At 38.9% G+C, this 15,457-nt stretch overlaps 2 protein-coding genes across 3 annotated transcripts; one reads left to right on the forward strand and one right to left on the reverse strand.

Moving 5' to 3' along the window:
• Positions 1-1,603: 1,603 nt before the first annotated feature.
• LOC110051682 (TBC1 domain family member 20-like) lies at positions 1,604-11,110 on the forward strand. Of its 2 annotated transcripts, none has more exons than XM_020757741.2 (9): positions 1,604-1,945; positions 2,741-2,938; positions 3,788-3,877; positions 5,347-5,441; positions 7,050-7,141; positions 7,989-8,090; positions 8,311-8,452; positions 9,583-9,773; positions 10,285-11,110. In XM_020757741.2, the coding sequence occupies exons 1-9, from the start codon at positions 1,831-1,833 to the stop codon at positions 10,523-10,525; spliced, it is 1,266 nt and encodes a 421-aa protein (XP_020613400.1). In that variant the 5' UTR covers positions 1,604-1,830; the 3' UTR covers positions 10,526-11,110. The 2 variants fall into 2 exon arrangements, with proteins under 2 accessions (XP_020613400.1, XP_089154003.1); XM_089297877.1 differs by having other exon boundaries at positions 10,288-11,110.
• Positions 11,111-11,530: 420 nt separating this feature from the next.
• LOC110051681 (uncharacterized) lies at positions 11,531-13,458 on the reverse strand. The gene has a single exon (XM_020757740.2). It carries the CDS (start codon positions 13,278-13,280, stop codon positions 11,751-11,753), a length of 1,530 nt encoding a protein of 509 aa, XP_020613399.1. The 5' UTR covers positions 13,281-13,458; the 3' UTR covers positions 11,531-11,750.
• Positions 13,459-15,457: the final 1,999 nt, after the last annotated feature.

Here is a 15,457-nt window from a genome sequence, read left to right on the forward strand (position 1 = left end):
ATTAAATTCTTCCTTGGTGATCTATTAATATGTTGCTTCATTTATTTGAACATAATTTTTGCATATTGTTAAAGTGTGGTCAATTTTGTATGAAAATTTGTCACTTTTTTATGCTCTGTGTTCACCATGTTCCGATCTGTTTTATAATTGAACTAAATCGCCGGTAGCCGTTACTGTTTTCATTTGTTTACATTGAATTTTGTGTACCCCTCGGGAGCTTTAAATTATAACAGTGGTATATAATTTTTGAGGGAGATTTTGATGCTCTTCATAAGAATTCCATCGGTCTTATTAATGACCAACTAGCTGTATTTCATTTTTCTGAAACTTTCCTTTTTGCACATAGTTGTCATTGGTTGTCCTTGTTATAAGTTAGTTGCAAAGTTGACTTTTTTGCTTTGTCATTTTGCATTGGTTGACACAAAGAGGTGACAATTTTGTGTACTTTGTGAAACATTGGAAATGATTACTAATCATGCATAGTTGTCACTTTTTACTTGAATGTAGTGCTCATGGATACAAAAATTGTCTCAGATTAACTGCTAAAGTACGATACAAATGCAGAAATACACACAGAAATGTATCATGAAGACGGTATACACCCACTCCATTCCAGAGATGAATGCTAATACATCTACATTGTCAAGCTTAAAATGGGGGAACCCAATGACAAGAATTGATTCATCTGGCCATAGTCTCCTCTACTAACTATGATCTGGCAAACATGGTTGAGGGCTAGATGAAGTGAAGACAAATTTCTAAGATACTCTGTCATTGATATATTCATTTGAATGCCATGAAGATATTTAACCGTATAGACAGATTTGGCAAACATGGTTACATCCTGGTTGCTACCTAATTCAGATCATGTGATGACTCATTTTGGGAGGTATTGTGCAATTTGTCACGTGCAACTGATTACAAACAGAACAATATTGTAAGCCCCCCTTCCCTAAATTATTTGAATCATCACATGACCTGAATTGGGTCAAGGTAGCAAAACTTTTTCCTCCTGCACCTCCATTTCCTTTTCGCTCTTTCTACCCCCAGCCCCCTCCCCCCACAATCGCCCGTCTCACCTTGCCAACTCTGCAACGAGAAGCTGCAGCTGCATGTCCTTCTTAGCCGGCAGGGCCTGGGTAGTCTGGGTACAAAGAAAAGGTTGCCTTTTACATGGTTCATAGAGGGAAATGGTTACGAAGCCCGGCAAACATTAAAGGGACAAACAAAGAGCCCAAGATTTGTGTTGGAAGGTCCATGACTGTGCACAATCTTTTGTTTTGCACTCATACACTATGCATGAATTATGTAACCAAAATGCTTCTATTGGTCAGTTTCTCAGTCAGAAGTAAACAACTATAGTGTTTTGCACAGGGTCAAGGTAAAAAAAGTGAACAAAAACATACAACAAAGAACTTTGTTGGATTCAACGATCAACTAGCTGTAGTCAAACTGTTTTTGTGAAACATCGACCAGTGGATGGTTTTAGGAAGGAAACCAGCGTTGAATTAGTGAAAATCTGAGTCTAAGAAGCTAGCCAATCAAAGCATGTGCTTTCTTCATCGTGCCGAGGCCCCGCCGGCTAAGAGCAGGTGGAGTGTATACGATACTGCAGAAGTTTTATCCAGCGGTATATTTGAAAAGATACAAACTTCACAAAATGAAAGTTGCTGGGGATGGGTTTGTGTGGAGATGTTTTCGCCAATTTCGTCGTCAAAATTTATTAGAAAACCGAGGAAAAAGAAAACGAACTCCATGATTATCAGTTTGCATGCGATTTTTTTCATCATTTGAGAGTTTTGGGAGTCGTACTTTGGTGCGTTGGAAAACATGGCCTTGAAACAGGAATCTTCTTCCTACACTTACAAGAGGAAGGCTTATGTTGGAAAAATGAAGAGACAGGCAAATCAGAATCAAGGCATCATGGCTCAAATGATGTACTACAGTAAGTAAATTCTGTTATTTCAGTTCTTGGAAAAGGTAAAGAGCCGTAAAGTGTATGTTACGTCAATAGGCCCTTTGCAGCTGGGGTCACGTGACCAGATTTTTCCCATAAAATTTTTATATTATGGGCTATAACTTAAAGAATGTCAGAAATGGAAAGAGCGCATCGAAAATACCAACATGGCCAAGTTTGAGGCCCCTGAAATTAAAGAGTACGTTTTAAGTTGTAACCCATAATTTTATGAAAACTAGGTCACGTGATGGCTTAGCTGCAAAGGGCCTATATGTTTTGGCTTGAGATACTGTAAGCTGGGAAGGCTCGTCTTACTTTATTGTGACCACTAAAATGACCTGAATTTACTTATGGTAGCTCAAAGCCTATCCTTCAAATACTTTCAACAACACAGAAAGTTTTGAGTATCACTGGGAGGGCAATTTTAAAACACGAAATGGCGAAATGACAAAATGTCACTTCAGTGAGCATAAATAGTGCTCAGGTTAGCCTAAATATCACTGTCTTGATAGTGGCTAGCCCTCAAAAATGGTAAAGGTTATAACCCTTACAATTATGTTGTCTTTGTCAAACCAATCATCTTGTCTTTGTCCTGCTTGTTAGTTTTCTTGTGGTCTTGCAACCCTTCTTCCCATCATGAGATCAGAAGAAGAAGAAAAAGAAGATTTTGTGTGTGTGATGTGTCTTTCCTCTTCTCCCTCAACTTATGATAATTATTATATTAAATCACCCACATTTACCTTGAACGTTATTGTGATTATTTTTTTTAAAATTTTTTATTAGTATCAGAGGCACGGCTCCGTGGTAAAATCAGGAGGATTACAGATGCTTTAGAAGAAGATCCTGTCGATGTACAAACACTGAAAGAACTATCAATAACAGGTGATGGCCTCATCACTGTAGACTTGAGATGTAAGGTCTGGACTAAGTTACTGAATGTCAATGCATTTGATGTTTCAAGAAATCAGGAGAAAAAGAAAGGTAACTTTGATGACCTTTACTTAACAAATGAGAAGGCTTGACCTTGCTTTGTAATGCAGAGATTGAAGAGACGAAAGCATGAAAGAAGTGTAGAGTTAAAATATGCAAGCAGCAGACAATTTTTTCCCCTTAACTTCTTGAGTGTTCTCATCACTTAATTGCATGCTTTAGAACAGAACAAAGCACAGTCAAGCCTATTTCAGTTTTTTTATTATAATGCATTACCTTTGCTGAAAACTAGACTGGTTTCAACAAGGTTAAAGACTCATTATTTTGGATTACAGTGAACTTTGATCCACAAAATGACAGAAAAGCAATAAGTCAGGGTTACAGTGGCAAGGCCCTCAGGTGTATGAAGCCATGAAGTGGTGTAAAATGGGACTGAAATGGGAAAATTATGCACAGAACAAAACTGAACACATGTCCACAAAATGATATTTTAATATTGCACCAATCAAATGCTTTAAATATGATTAGCAAAGGTCAATGTTAAATAGATATCAATTTATTGTTGAAAATAACTCTTCAGTCAAATGCTATGGCCCAGCAGGTTGCTTCTAGAAATGAAGCAGTGTCTCTCTTGGCAATTTTTCAGTGTGTCCTGGGTGTGTGGGTCCAATATTTGTGGGACCCTGTGTTTGTTCTCATAAGGGATAGTGTACACTGTGGACTCTACTCAAGTCATTTTATTCAATACAATTCAACCATTTAGTTGGTTAATTCACATAATGGTATTTGTTTAGCCCTATAAAATGATTGCATGCCCACTTTTAAAGCTAGTTTTAATCTAACTTAACAACAATATTTACATGTACTGCACATTGTGACAATAATATCTTATTTCTTTAGACAATTCTGAGTCAAAACAGTTTCATGCACACAAGTATTGGAAACAAGTTAACTTGGATGTTGATCGATCACGCAGAAGGTTTCCAGCTGGTAAGTTAGTCATTTTATGCCTGTTAGTGTTTTGTTTTTTCTTTCATCCCTGTGGTCTAGGCAATGACAGTGTAACTTCTTTTTTAAGCAATGACTTGTGATGTCATCGCTTAATGCTGGCATATGACGTTCCTTTGGATAAATGATGTCCCACTTATGTCACGCACAATTTATCCTGAAATCGAAGTGAGGAGAACAGGCAACTAAACCTGTTTCCTTGCAAACCACCATCTTGTTTTTCGGGATCGAGTGAAATTGTTTTTCGGTGGCTTGTATGGCATGGCCAGGGTTCTCCCTTGTTTTTAGTACAACAGGTAAAAGAGCATTCTAAACCAGTAAAGCAATCAGGTGAATCGCAGCCTTGTTTATTAGGTCTGCTCTGTACATTACATGGAATTCAAATCAATGTAGGTGATGTGCTTTCCAAGACAGGTGTTTCTTTCTCAAGTTGCAAAGCCACTTCATCGCCGATGTTGTCATTTCCTAATAAAGACATTTTATTTGAAAAGACCTCCACCTAATATGCATTACAGTTTGCTAATTTTACACCTTTGGCTTTAGATGTCAAATGAAATCAAACAGTATTTTCATTTTTAAGTGTTTTATTTTTAAGTGTTTTAGGCAAATGCCACTTCTGGGGTATCCTCGCTGTGCTTACATGAATTATCACTACAAAATCAGCAGTCATCTCTCAAAACCAAACGAAATCGCTGCATATTCATTTTCATTCACATTCTGGAAGGGTTTTATTGTCAAGGATTCTCTCAAAACGTCATCTGAAAATATATTTTTAACACTTTTGACCTGAATGTGGAGCATTTCGTGACAAAGATAGTTTTCGATCATCACACGTGAATGTTGGTCAATTTAACAACACCAGTTTTCTAAAGCCGATAGTTAGGCGGGAAGTTCATGGAACTGTAACTGTTTCCACTCGTGACTTCTTACCATTATGACAGAGAGATGAGAACAAAGTTCATTGTCACTTCATTGTCAAACTGAATGTAAACAACTACCGATGCACATGCGAAGAAATGACATCTGCCATGATGGAATTGTGGCAGAAAGCCTGCCAAAAATTCGCAGATCTTGCCTTGAAGTTCGAAAGCCACAGATAGTACTTACAAACCATAGCCTGCACAGTTTATCTTTTATTTATTCTTTTACAAGGATAAAATACTGATTATGTCAGTGAAACAACTATATATTTTTTCTTGTATTACCTGTTGAATTTTCAAGAATTGCAAGGGATTTTAAGCGGTAATGAGTGGTGCTACAGGCGGTAAATTTTACCGGTTACCGCCTGAAAAGGAGAACACTGCATGGCATTTCAAGCTACTTATGAATACAAATTCACCTACCCTGGATCCAACCCATGGCTGATGCTACCTGAGTATGGTTTGTATTAATTTTATTATCCACATGAATATAATAATAATTGACAGATTGTTACTTTTGTTGTGAATCAGAAATGAGAGCAAAAAGACGTCATGCACTTCAAGAACAACTTGTCAGAGTCATCATGAGGGTGTTATGCAGACATCAGGATCTCCACTATTATCAGGTACATATTAAAATTTTGCAAGACAGCAGATTTTAGCTGTACGGTGTACATGTAGCATTAAACAAGCCAGGTGTTCTTTTTCTCATTTAAGAACCTATGTCACAATAATGCTCACACAACTTTGACTGACCCTGGAAAGTCTACTGGAAGGTTGTTATTTTTAACCAATGGAAATATTTTGACTCTGTATCACATGCTGCCCAGAGGAAATGTGCAGCGTTCTTGTGTGGCTTTTTTAACCCATTGACTCCTGGAGCTTTTTGCCAAAAATGCAATTTTTTGGACATTTTGGAGATTTTCAGGCTGGATATGGGCCAAATTAGCTCCAATCTACTCGAAAAAATTGCAACATGACAGCATGCCTTTCTTTCCACTAGCATCGCGTTTTATTACATTTTCGCTCAGGCATGTGCAGAAATCAAAATTTTGATGAGGTACGTCTTTAGGCTTTTCGATTTTTTTATTTATTTTTTTTCGCCTTTCCTTTTTCTCCTTTTCTTTTCTTTTTGCTGCAGTGATTGACCTTCTACTGGGCTTGCTTTCAGTTTAAAACATTCTGAGAAAGCATCATTGAGACAGGCAATTTTTGCCATGGAGTAGCCACATTGTAGCAGCAGGAAATTTTGCTCTGAGTTTTTCACTCAATGTTTTGAGCATTTTTGTGCATATCTCAGGCTCCATTGGGCCAATCACTCTGATCTGGGTATCATTGGAAAGATCATTTCCTCCTGCAAAAGTTGAGCATAGATGATGCCAATTTTGGTCAAGGGTGATGATGTCAGAAGTGGAAGAAAGGCCAAGGCTCATCATGGCCGGTTATGGCCAGCACAGGAGTCAATGGGTTAAAGAAACTTTTGTCTAATGCGGAGACCTTGATGACTTGTCTTTGGCCCCTTGTGTGGAATGAGCCACTTTTTATTAATAGCTTCTTTCCAAGACAGCAGATTTCTCTGAAATTTTACAAAAAAGTACAAAATACGCAGTGAACATCCTCCAGTAGTGATAACCAACTACAACAACAACAATAATAACAACAATAGCTTATTTGTAGCTCGTCAAAATAAATAGAGTATTCATACTTGTACAATATGTTTGATGAAAAAAGGTTATGATCGTCACCAGTCCTAGCTCTCCTCTGGGAGAATAGGGCCATAAAAAGGAAAAAAGGTAGTAGGGCACCTAACATAACCATAAGAAGCTAAACTGGTTAGGTGCCAATTAAATAATACAATAATTATTCAAAGCTTTTTGTCATAGTAGAGATAATAAGTTACAGTGTAAATAAATAAAAGACACATAGACTGATTAATTAATAGAAGTTGTAAACTACAAAATGAGTTATTGCACACTAAAAGGCATAGAAAAGACATAGGAAAAATATACAAGGACAAAGCATCAAAACAAAATTGATGAGTATGTTAATATACTTTCAAAGTTCCCACAGCATCGATGGAAAATAATTTTCTTCACTGATGCCAAAAAAATTAGACCTTAGGTCGGAAAATCAAATCACTGCCCCTGTGCAGAAGAGTGCAATAATTTTTGAACAGCAATTGTGCTATGTACAGTTATATATTAACCAACTGTTCTGGGCTTTTAATTCTCAAGGGCTACCATGATGTCGCAGTCACTCTGTTGCTTGTTGTTGGGGAGGATCTAGCCACAGCTCTTCTTGAACAACTTTCTCTTCATCAGCTTAGGTAAAGCATCCATACCTTATTATTTATTTATTTATTTATTTATTTATTTATTTATTTATTTATTTTATATTTATATATTTATTTATTTTTTGCTTCATTGATTTGATGATGAACAGAACTCCAAAATTCCAGACTTAAGAGCATGTTTACTCAACTGTTGTAGGCAGTCAGAAAGAGGACCTAAAATAATTAGTTGGGACAGGCAGGGGTCTCATTAATGTTTTCATCAGGGGGCAACTGGTTTTGACAGGCCGGGAAAACTTTTTGACTTGAACGTCTTTATAAGAAAAACGTTCCCTAGATGGTCAGACCAAATGGGTAAAATCATTCTCACAGCCAGTCAGTTTGCCCAGTGTTGTGCACTGGGCAAACTGATCAGCTGTTAGGATGATTTTACCCATAGCCAGCCCTTAACGAAACCACTGGGGACAGGTATATTCTATGTTATGCCAAGGTATCCACACTGCTGAAGGTTATCTTGGTATCTGTAACATTAAGTGATGTGGAACATTTCTGCTCCCTGCTGGATGGGATACTAGCCCATCACAAGGTTATCCCTAGCATTAAATTCACTGGTACCCATTTATACACCTGGGTAGGGAGAGGCACTGTTAGAGTTAAGTGTCTTGCCCAAGACCACAACACAATGTCCCCAGCCAGGGCTCAAACCCAAACTGCTCAAGTAGTTCAAATGTCACTCTCCATTGTTTGTATGTGGTACTAACTCGACAGAAATGTCGGACAGATTTCCACATTGACCTTCTTCCCCTCACACAGTTGAAGTAACTGGTATAATGAATTTGAAAAATAACATATCTGGTTGTATTTTTTTTTCTACTGATGCAAGGGATTTCATGGAAGGTACAATGGAGAAGACCAATGAAATGCTAGCATTTCTACATCCCATTATTGAGGAAGCTGACCCAGAATTAGAAGATTTTCTTATTAGGTATGTATTAATCAACCATCAAATTATATTTATTTTAACCTGCTTGTAGTAAAGTACAGTTAGCTCAAATCATGGAGGAGTTTTTCTCGTTCCGCTGACAATAAGCCATCTATGGCCCTGGGTAGAGAGGGGCACTCTGATGAAAGTCTTGTATCCATTAAAACAGAAACTTTGCACCCCTGGTGACTTTTGTCCTATGTTTTTTTTTTTTTTCACCCAGATCAGAAGTAGGCCAAGTGTTTGCCCTTAGCTGGCTGATCACATGGTATGGTCACGTGTTGAAGGACTTTACCACTATTGTTCGTTTGTATGATTTCTTCCTGGCCACTCATCCTCTTATGCCAGTTTACTTTGGCGCTGCTGTAAGTTTGTGTGTTATTTTCTTAGACACTGCTGCAGACTGTTTTTTCTACTGTTTCTGTGGATTATATCAGTGTAACGTAACGTAACGTAACGCAATATATTGTGACAGGTAACGAGAGTAACGGAAAGTATGCCTTAATTTCATACATTCAACAGCGATTTTCTCTCTGGTTCGTTTCTTGTTTAAATCGCTTCCGGAGGGTACTCAAACAAAAGCCCTTCACAATGTTTTTAACATCAGTCTGAACTAGGGACCTAAATAAGGCAGGGTATTGATTTAAGAGTCAGGTCATAAATAAGGTAAAAATCACAGATTTTGGTCTTAAATAGGGTAAGGGTTTTAGAAAGTGAGTCGTACACCCCCAACCAATTTTTCTTGGAGCACCTCCCCCGGGAAATCAGTCACGTTCACCACAACAATTGGAATGCCACGCTTGCAAGGTAGTAAAAGAAAACTTGGTAAATTAACGTCTCTTATTGTGACAGCAAATCTCACGATAAATCAACCAAAACTCTGCGCCAAAACCGTGCAACCGGTATCAAGCGCAGGAAAAGTCACATGTTTCGGTCAAAACTTTTTTTTTTGAGCTGCAAGTTCGTTCTGTTGGTCTGCATCGGCGGGGAAGGGAGTTGTTAACGTAAATTAACCGCCGTATCGAGTTCTTGAAGGTGATGACTTTCTGAGCGTTACCTCGCCCTTAGTCAGAGCAAAATGGTGGATTCTGGGTTATGTGTATGTTTATGTATATAGCGGACAAGGGTTTTCGCCGATCGAAGAGTCAGGTTGTTTTTTTTGGTAGACACGTTAAAGATGACAGTAAGTCAAAACTGTAATTTCATGCGAAGCATCAGTTCAAACTGTAGTTTCAAGCGCGACACGCGTGCGCAATTGTGGCCTGTCAGCAAGCGAATATGACACAAGAAGAAACCTGATCAAATTTACGAAAACACGATTTGTGTATTCAAATAACATTAGTCAGTGTCGTTTGAACTGAGTTTTGAACCAAATTTAAAACTCGACAATCGACGAAATCAAAAACTGGAATACTAATTAAAATTTTAAAAATTCGTTAACGAATCATTATAACTGTTGATCAGTTTAATGTACATGTCTTTATTCTTTAATTAGCTTGTTATTCGGCGTCGTTCTGAGGTGCTGAATGGCGAATGTGAAATGAGCTATGTGCATCATCTGCTCTCTCGTATTCCTGATGATCTCCCTGATTACGTGGAGGAAGTCATCGCCACAGCACACTCGCTCTTCTGTAAATATCCTCCTGAAAAACTAGCTGGAGCTGTTGAACGTTCCCTTAAAGAAAGGTTAGTGAGATCGTTCCATGAATCCTAAGTTTCTCCTTTTCTGTAACATTTTGAACACGAAATTTAAGACGACATCCGGTAGGAAGTCGGGCAATTTAAGTTTTAAATGGACAAAAATATTATACCACAATGACTTGAAGTATTTTACAGTCCTTTTTGCATTTTCTAAAAGCTAAAGATATAAACAGTCGCCTGAGGTAACACCAAAAACAATTACCCAAGGGAACTCGGGAAAATAAATTTCAAAGTTCAGAGAAATCGTGCAAACACAGGTAAAATTTTATCCTCAGTTTCATTTCAACAGTACTTTCAAGTGTTTCATACGAAGTTCAAAATTCGTTTTCGAAATTTGGTGTTGCTAGGAATGACTTTATTTTTAGAAGATATTTAAAACAGTCGCACAGAAGTTTGCAATACGATGTAAACAACCTCGGTACAAAGTTTTTGTCCACTTGTTACTCGAACTCGTGGTGGATTCCTTCCTAAGTTGCTTTTTTTGTTTTCATTCTAGCATGGCCGTAGCTAAGCACAAACAGTTCTTACGAGACTTAGAAGATCAAAGACCCGACTCGGTTTTAAGACAACGAAGAAAGCAGCTGGCGCTTTACAAAAACAATGAGCTTGAAGTCTCACCGAACTTTCAATCACCGAATCAGACAAATGTTTACATGAAGTTTGCCGTATGGACATTAACGGCTTCTGTGGGTACCGTGGCACTGTACGTGCTGAGTTCTGCAAAGCGGTGGATATGATAAGAGTTACCTTCTTGATAGAGGATGACTCAATCCTCGAGAATCCTCGCGTGATACAAATGCGAGTATCGTGGTCACGCCAAGCGAGACACGCAGTCCTCGCATTGACGTGCATTAGAAAATTCCAAGCAAATATCATCGATCTTTGAACCCTTTATGTGGTTTAAGTCGCCCGATCTTTTTTCAAGTAAAATTACATTTGGAAACATAATACAGCTTGGGAAACAGCCGGTAGCAAGACTTTTCGCGTTCGCGCAGAAATCTGATAACGATAAAATCAGAAGGGTGATATTTTTCCCCGTCTCCTCAATACGTTCCCTATATGAAGTCGTTCTCCGATTAGAACAACTAACTTATCTTACTACTGATCGGATTTTTCGAGTTTGTGGTCAGCCAGAACGTTAGTCCTGCAGATTGCATGAGGTAATTGTCACTTGCACATAACTAACGGTGGTCGCATGCTCCAGTTAACTCAAAAACTCAAAAAAACGAATAACGTCCGTCGGATATAAATAAATATAAATAAATATTCTAAAAATGTTAAAAGTTCATATTTGTATTGAGAAAATAAATATGTTCCTGTTATTGTTGTTGTTAGATTTCATTCCTTAAATGTGTTGTCTGATTTGAAGAAATTATCGTTCCGCTAATCTTTTGCTTACATCAGTAAAGCACTGAAACAATCCTGTGCTTTGTGAACAGACTATTTCCAACGATGGAGCTTTACTTACAGCACAAGGGTGTTGAATGGATTCAACTGCCTTTAAAATACGACTAAAATATGTTGCCGAAAGATGCAACTAGTGCAAAGCGCGGTAAAGTCGCTTCAACCAATCACGGTTGTTTTTGGTTTGACCGCTGATTGGCCGAGGGAACAACCTCTTAGCTGTGATTGGTTAGTGCACACATGTTACACGCTTTTCTTGACTGTGATTGGTTAGTGCAAGCATGCTACGTGCGTATCCCTCGTATCCCTCGTGAACCATGTACACAACTCAGCCAAAGCCAAAAAAGCGAACAAATGATTATTTGAACAAGTTATGCGTTAATTTTGTAATAAATTACAGCCCTGGCTACGTTTAACAAACTAGCCATTCAAAAAAATACTATATATTTTGAAAAAATAAATAATAGATAAATTCTATTTACAGCCGTATCAAAATTTAACCAGTAGTGGTAATAGAGTTTTAACAAGGACGAAAACCAGGTTACTATAGTCTTAATGCTACTGCACACAAGCGTCTTTCAAAATGTTCAGAGACAAGTCAGTGAAATCTTCTGCTTGCGTTTTAGTAGTGACATGTGGAAAATAATTTACAGCCCAGTAAAGCTTGCCATCTACAGTGAGGATGTTGTGCCCGAATGTAGGACCCATTGTGGTCTCGTGTACACCAAAATACAATCCGGCAAACTTGTACGGACTTTCTTCGCTTTGATTTGTTTCTTGTGCTCCATAATTATTAATATTAAAAATTTGGCTTCTACGACCTTCATTGTATTTAAATTCGGTCATTTTACAGTATGTTGGAATGTCAATGCACTTGTAAAACTTGAGAAGGTTCCTGTGCTTTCCGGAAACCAGTTGAGTGTGCACCTCGCGAGTACACGCGCGTGCAAACTCCCAAAAACCTTGTTCGTCACCGGGATCGACCAGGGGTATTGGAATAGATAACGTACTTGCACTGACATAAGCTCCCAGTGCGTCGTTGTTCACCTTTGGCTGGCAATCTTTTCGTAAGCTGATCGAGTAAGTTGAATCCACGCAGACGGGCGTCTTTATGTCTTGTTTCGGCTGAAGAATTCGCGCCATCGCGAGATGCGTGGAGGCAGTAATAGCCCCGTGTACCGTGCACTTGTTTTCTTTACAGCTCTTTATCAGCAGCCTGGTTTCTTCTTCAGACAGGTTGCGACTCAGAAGACAGGTTCTCTTGGACACCAGTGGGTGTGAATTGGCAACAGGAGGGCAAACTGACAGATATTGATTCGGCTCTGGTTTGACAAAGAATGTTTTAACCCGCTGCAGGACGAAAAAGCTTGAAAACAACAGTCTCTCCAAGACGCTTGTTTTTACAAGATCTGATGTCAGTGCTTCCACAGGAGGTCCCAAAGGCAAGCTGTTGACTTCAACTTCTTCACCTCTCTGTAGAGAAGTTAAAAATTCCAGCAATGTTTTTTGAAGCTCGAAGATGGAAAGCGCGTCACAGGTAACATGTAGAAATGTGAATACCAATGCATTTCGAAACTTTCCATTGGCTAGTGTTTCTTTTAGTAACCTGACGCGCCACAAAGGCCCTGTTTCAATGTTGAATAAAGCACCGTTTATTTCTGCGTCGAAGCCTTCCTCCCAGTTATCAGCCGTTATCCCGTCAAATACTTCAAAGTCAACTGTATCAGGGCTGTCCATTTCTTCAAAGAACGCTTCACTGCCTCTCTCGTTGATTCGCATCCGTAATAAAGGAAACCGCTTGGGAAGAAGACGGAGCGCTTTTCTAAGGTGATCTTGGTTCAGTTCTTCTTCAGAATCCAGCAGCAATACAGAGGAAACAGTCCCCCAGTGATTCACTCTTTCTCTTTCCAGCAGCACCTGCTCTAACAATCCCAGACGCCTCGATAGTCTATTGTTATTCTGCAATCGGTGGACGGTAGAATTAGACGTATTTTTTCTCTTCTTATGAATCATAAAAGCGATCAAGGCCGCTGCGACCAAAAGACAAATGACCAGAGGTATAATAAAGGAAGCGAGCATAACCAACATGACGATTTCAGCAGTAAGCCTATTGTCTCGCTACTCTGACCTTCTTTCTCCTATGGTTTCCACAAAGTGACTAGTAAGGCAATAACGTGCCGGTATTTTATAGCTATCGGACGTTCGTGATAAGTGAATATCTAATAGCATTTGTTAGGGTTGACAAGTGTAATCCCCCCGCTGTCAGTGCGTCATTTGAGTTGCTCGGTCACGCCATATTAGGCGATTCATTCCTATAGCTGAAACTTGAAGAATCGCCCTAAGATTAAATCTAGGCTATATATCTGAGGTTCTTTCTTGCATTTTTAGACCATCAACAATCTTGGAGAGTTTCTTTCCTCTAGGGTGTCGTACATACCGTAATACAAGAACGTTTTTTTCGGTGGTGAATGGTTTTCAACGCGTCACAAATATGATTTTCAAGTCCATGTTCAATCATTTCCAATTTTAGCCATTTAGTGGCCCACGCACGGTTTCCTAACGAAACATTTGTGGTTGTCAAAATAACACTGAAAAAGTGACGAGATCAACTGCGTCGCAGAAATATTGCAAACGTCACGCTATGACAGACAAGTTTTTTGAAATAATCTAATTGACAAAGGCTTGGTGCAGGTGAAAAAACAAACGCTACTTTTTTTGTGGGGTTCTATCTGACATTCCATCAAATTCAAACTGGGAGCCGTTGAAATGGAGGGAAATCTCAAGATTCAAGTGAAATGTCAGGATGTCATTGGAAAGATTCGCAGGGATGGCAAAAACTGACATTTAATTTTCTCAGAAATGTGACGTCACGGAGAAAACCTCTTTCAGTTTTGATTAAGCAATATTGTATCACAGAGTGGATTTATTGTTCACTGTTAATTGTCTCGTTCGGAATAGCCTAAAAATAGCGTGACGTGAGCTTGACGTGGCTGAAGCGTTGATGGCCAGGTCACGCCACGGGATGTTGTGTTGGTCTTTGTGACATTCCCGTAAATACAAACTTAGTAGTGTTGAAATGGTAGGAAACTTCTTTTTAATGGCCTGAAAACGATACAGAAACCCAAAGGAAATGCTAGGATTCCATTGAAAAAGTGTGTGGCAAGTTAATTGAACCGACAGAAGTTACACAGCTCAAATAAAATTTGCCCATTTCGACATTGGGCAAAAATCCCGGAGAAGGGATACCCCCCGGCCTCATATGGGCCATAAAGGTATGCCGTGGCTCCAAAGTATACGGTTTTGAGCCGAGTTTGTCTAAAAAGGGTATGGTTTGTGCACTCTGGTCTTGAACTAGACTGCAAAACAGTCGTATTTTTGCGAATGCGGGCGACGGTCAATACTCGAACGAAAGGTCTGAAGCGAATGTAAAAACAGCGAGGGAGAATGGGGAGAGCGCCCTACCGGCGTGTGAGGCTCGCGCGCTTCAGACACGAGGATCGCGCTTTTGGCGCTTCGCGCCTTCCGAAAACGTCCAAAAACGACTGTTTTGCAGTCTAGTCTTGAACTTGATCGGGTATGTTTTTAGAAGAAGCTACTTCCTTATCATTACAACAAGACCATCAACATCGTGCATTGTACAATTTTGAAGCCCAAAAACATATAAACATAACCTTAAACAGTGCTCTGGACTAGGGAACTGATGAAATAAATAAACAAATAAACAAACAAACAAACAAATAAATAAATAAGCTTTATTAAGCTGTCAAACCATGTAGCCTGGGAGAAACCCATACTAATAAGAGGACACAGATTAATACAGAATACAAACTGATAAGAGTAAAATATCTACACGTAAGAAAGGTTTGAAGCAGGGTATTGATTTAAGAGTCAGGTCTGAAATGGGGCATCGAATAGACCTCGATATATTAAAATTCAGCCTAACACAATAGACTTCAGCACGAGGCTCTGGGGAATAAACATCACAAACTCTGTAGTTATTCCCTAGAGCCGCGTTCTGAGGTCTGTTGTTCGAAATTGGTCCATTGGGACGGTTCTGAAATAGGGTAGGGAAAATCGAGAAAGTGAGGGTTTTAAGAATCTCGCAGCACATCCCCTCCCAATTTTTCTGGGAGTATCCCCCAGGTCAAACTTCAGTTTAGAGTATCTCAACTTTCATCATCGAGTGAGACAACACCAACAACAACAACTTTATTTGCACCCTGAATTAAATTAAATTTACAAAACAAAGAATAATAAAAAATAAA

The sequence above is a fragment of the Orbicella faveolata genome, unplaced genomic scaffold (genome assembly GCF_042242905.1).
Source record: "Orbicella faveolata isolate gen_17 unplaced genomic scaffold, um_ofav_v1 contig_3, whole genome shotgun sequence".
NCBI classification, from domain to species: domain Eukaryota; kingdom Metazoa; phylum Cnidaria; class Anthozoa; order Scleractinia; family Merulinidae; genus Orbicella; species Orbicella faveolata.

Bases quoted from the DNA above. Each gene is read 5' to 3' on its own strand.
- LOC110051681 (XM_020757740.2), bottom strand. From the start codon at position 13,280: ATGTTGGTTATGCTCGCTTCCTTTATTATACCTCTGGTCATTTGTCTT.
- LOC110051682 (XM_020757741.2), top strand. From the start codon at position 1,831: ATGGCCTTGAAACAGGAATCTTCTTCCTACACTTACAAGAGGAAGGCT. The intron at 1,946-2,740 runs GTAAGTAAATTC...ATTTTTTATTAG, and splicing joins GGCTCAAATGATGTACTACA to TATCAGAGGCACGGCTCCGT. The intron at 8,453-9,582 runs GTAAGTTTGTGT...TTCTTTAATTAG, and splicing joins CAGTTTACTTTGGCGCTGCT to CTTGTTATTCGGCGTCGTTC.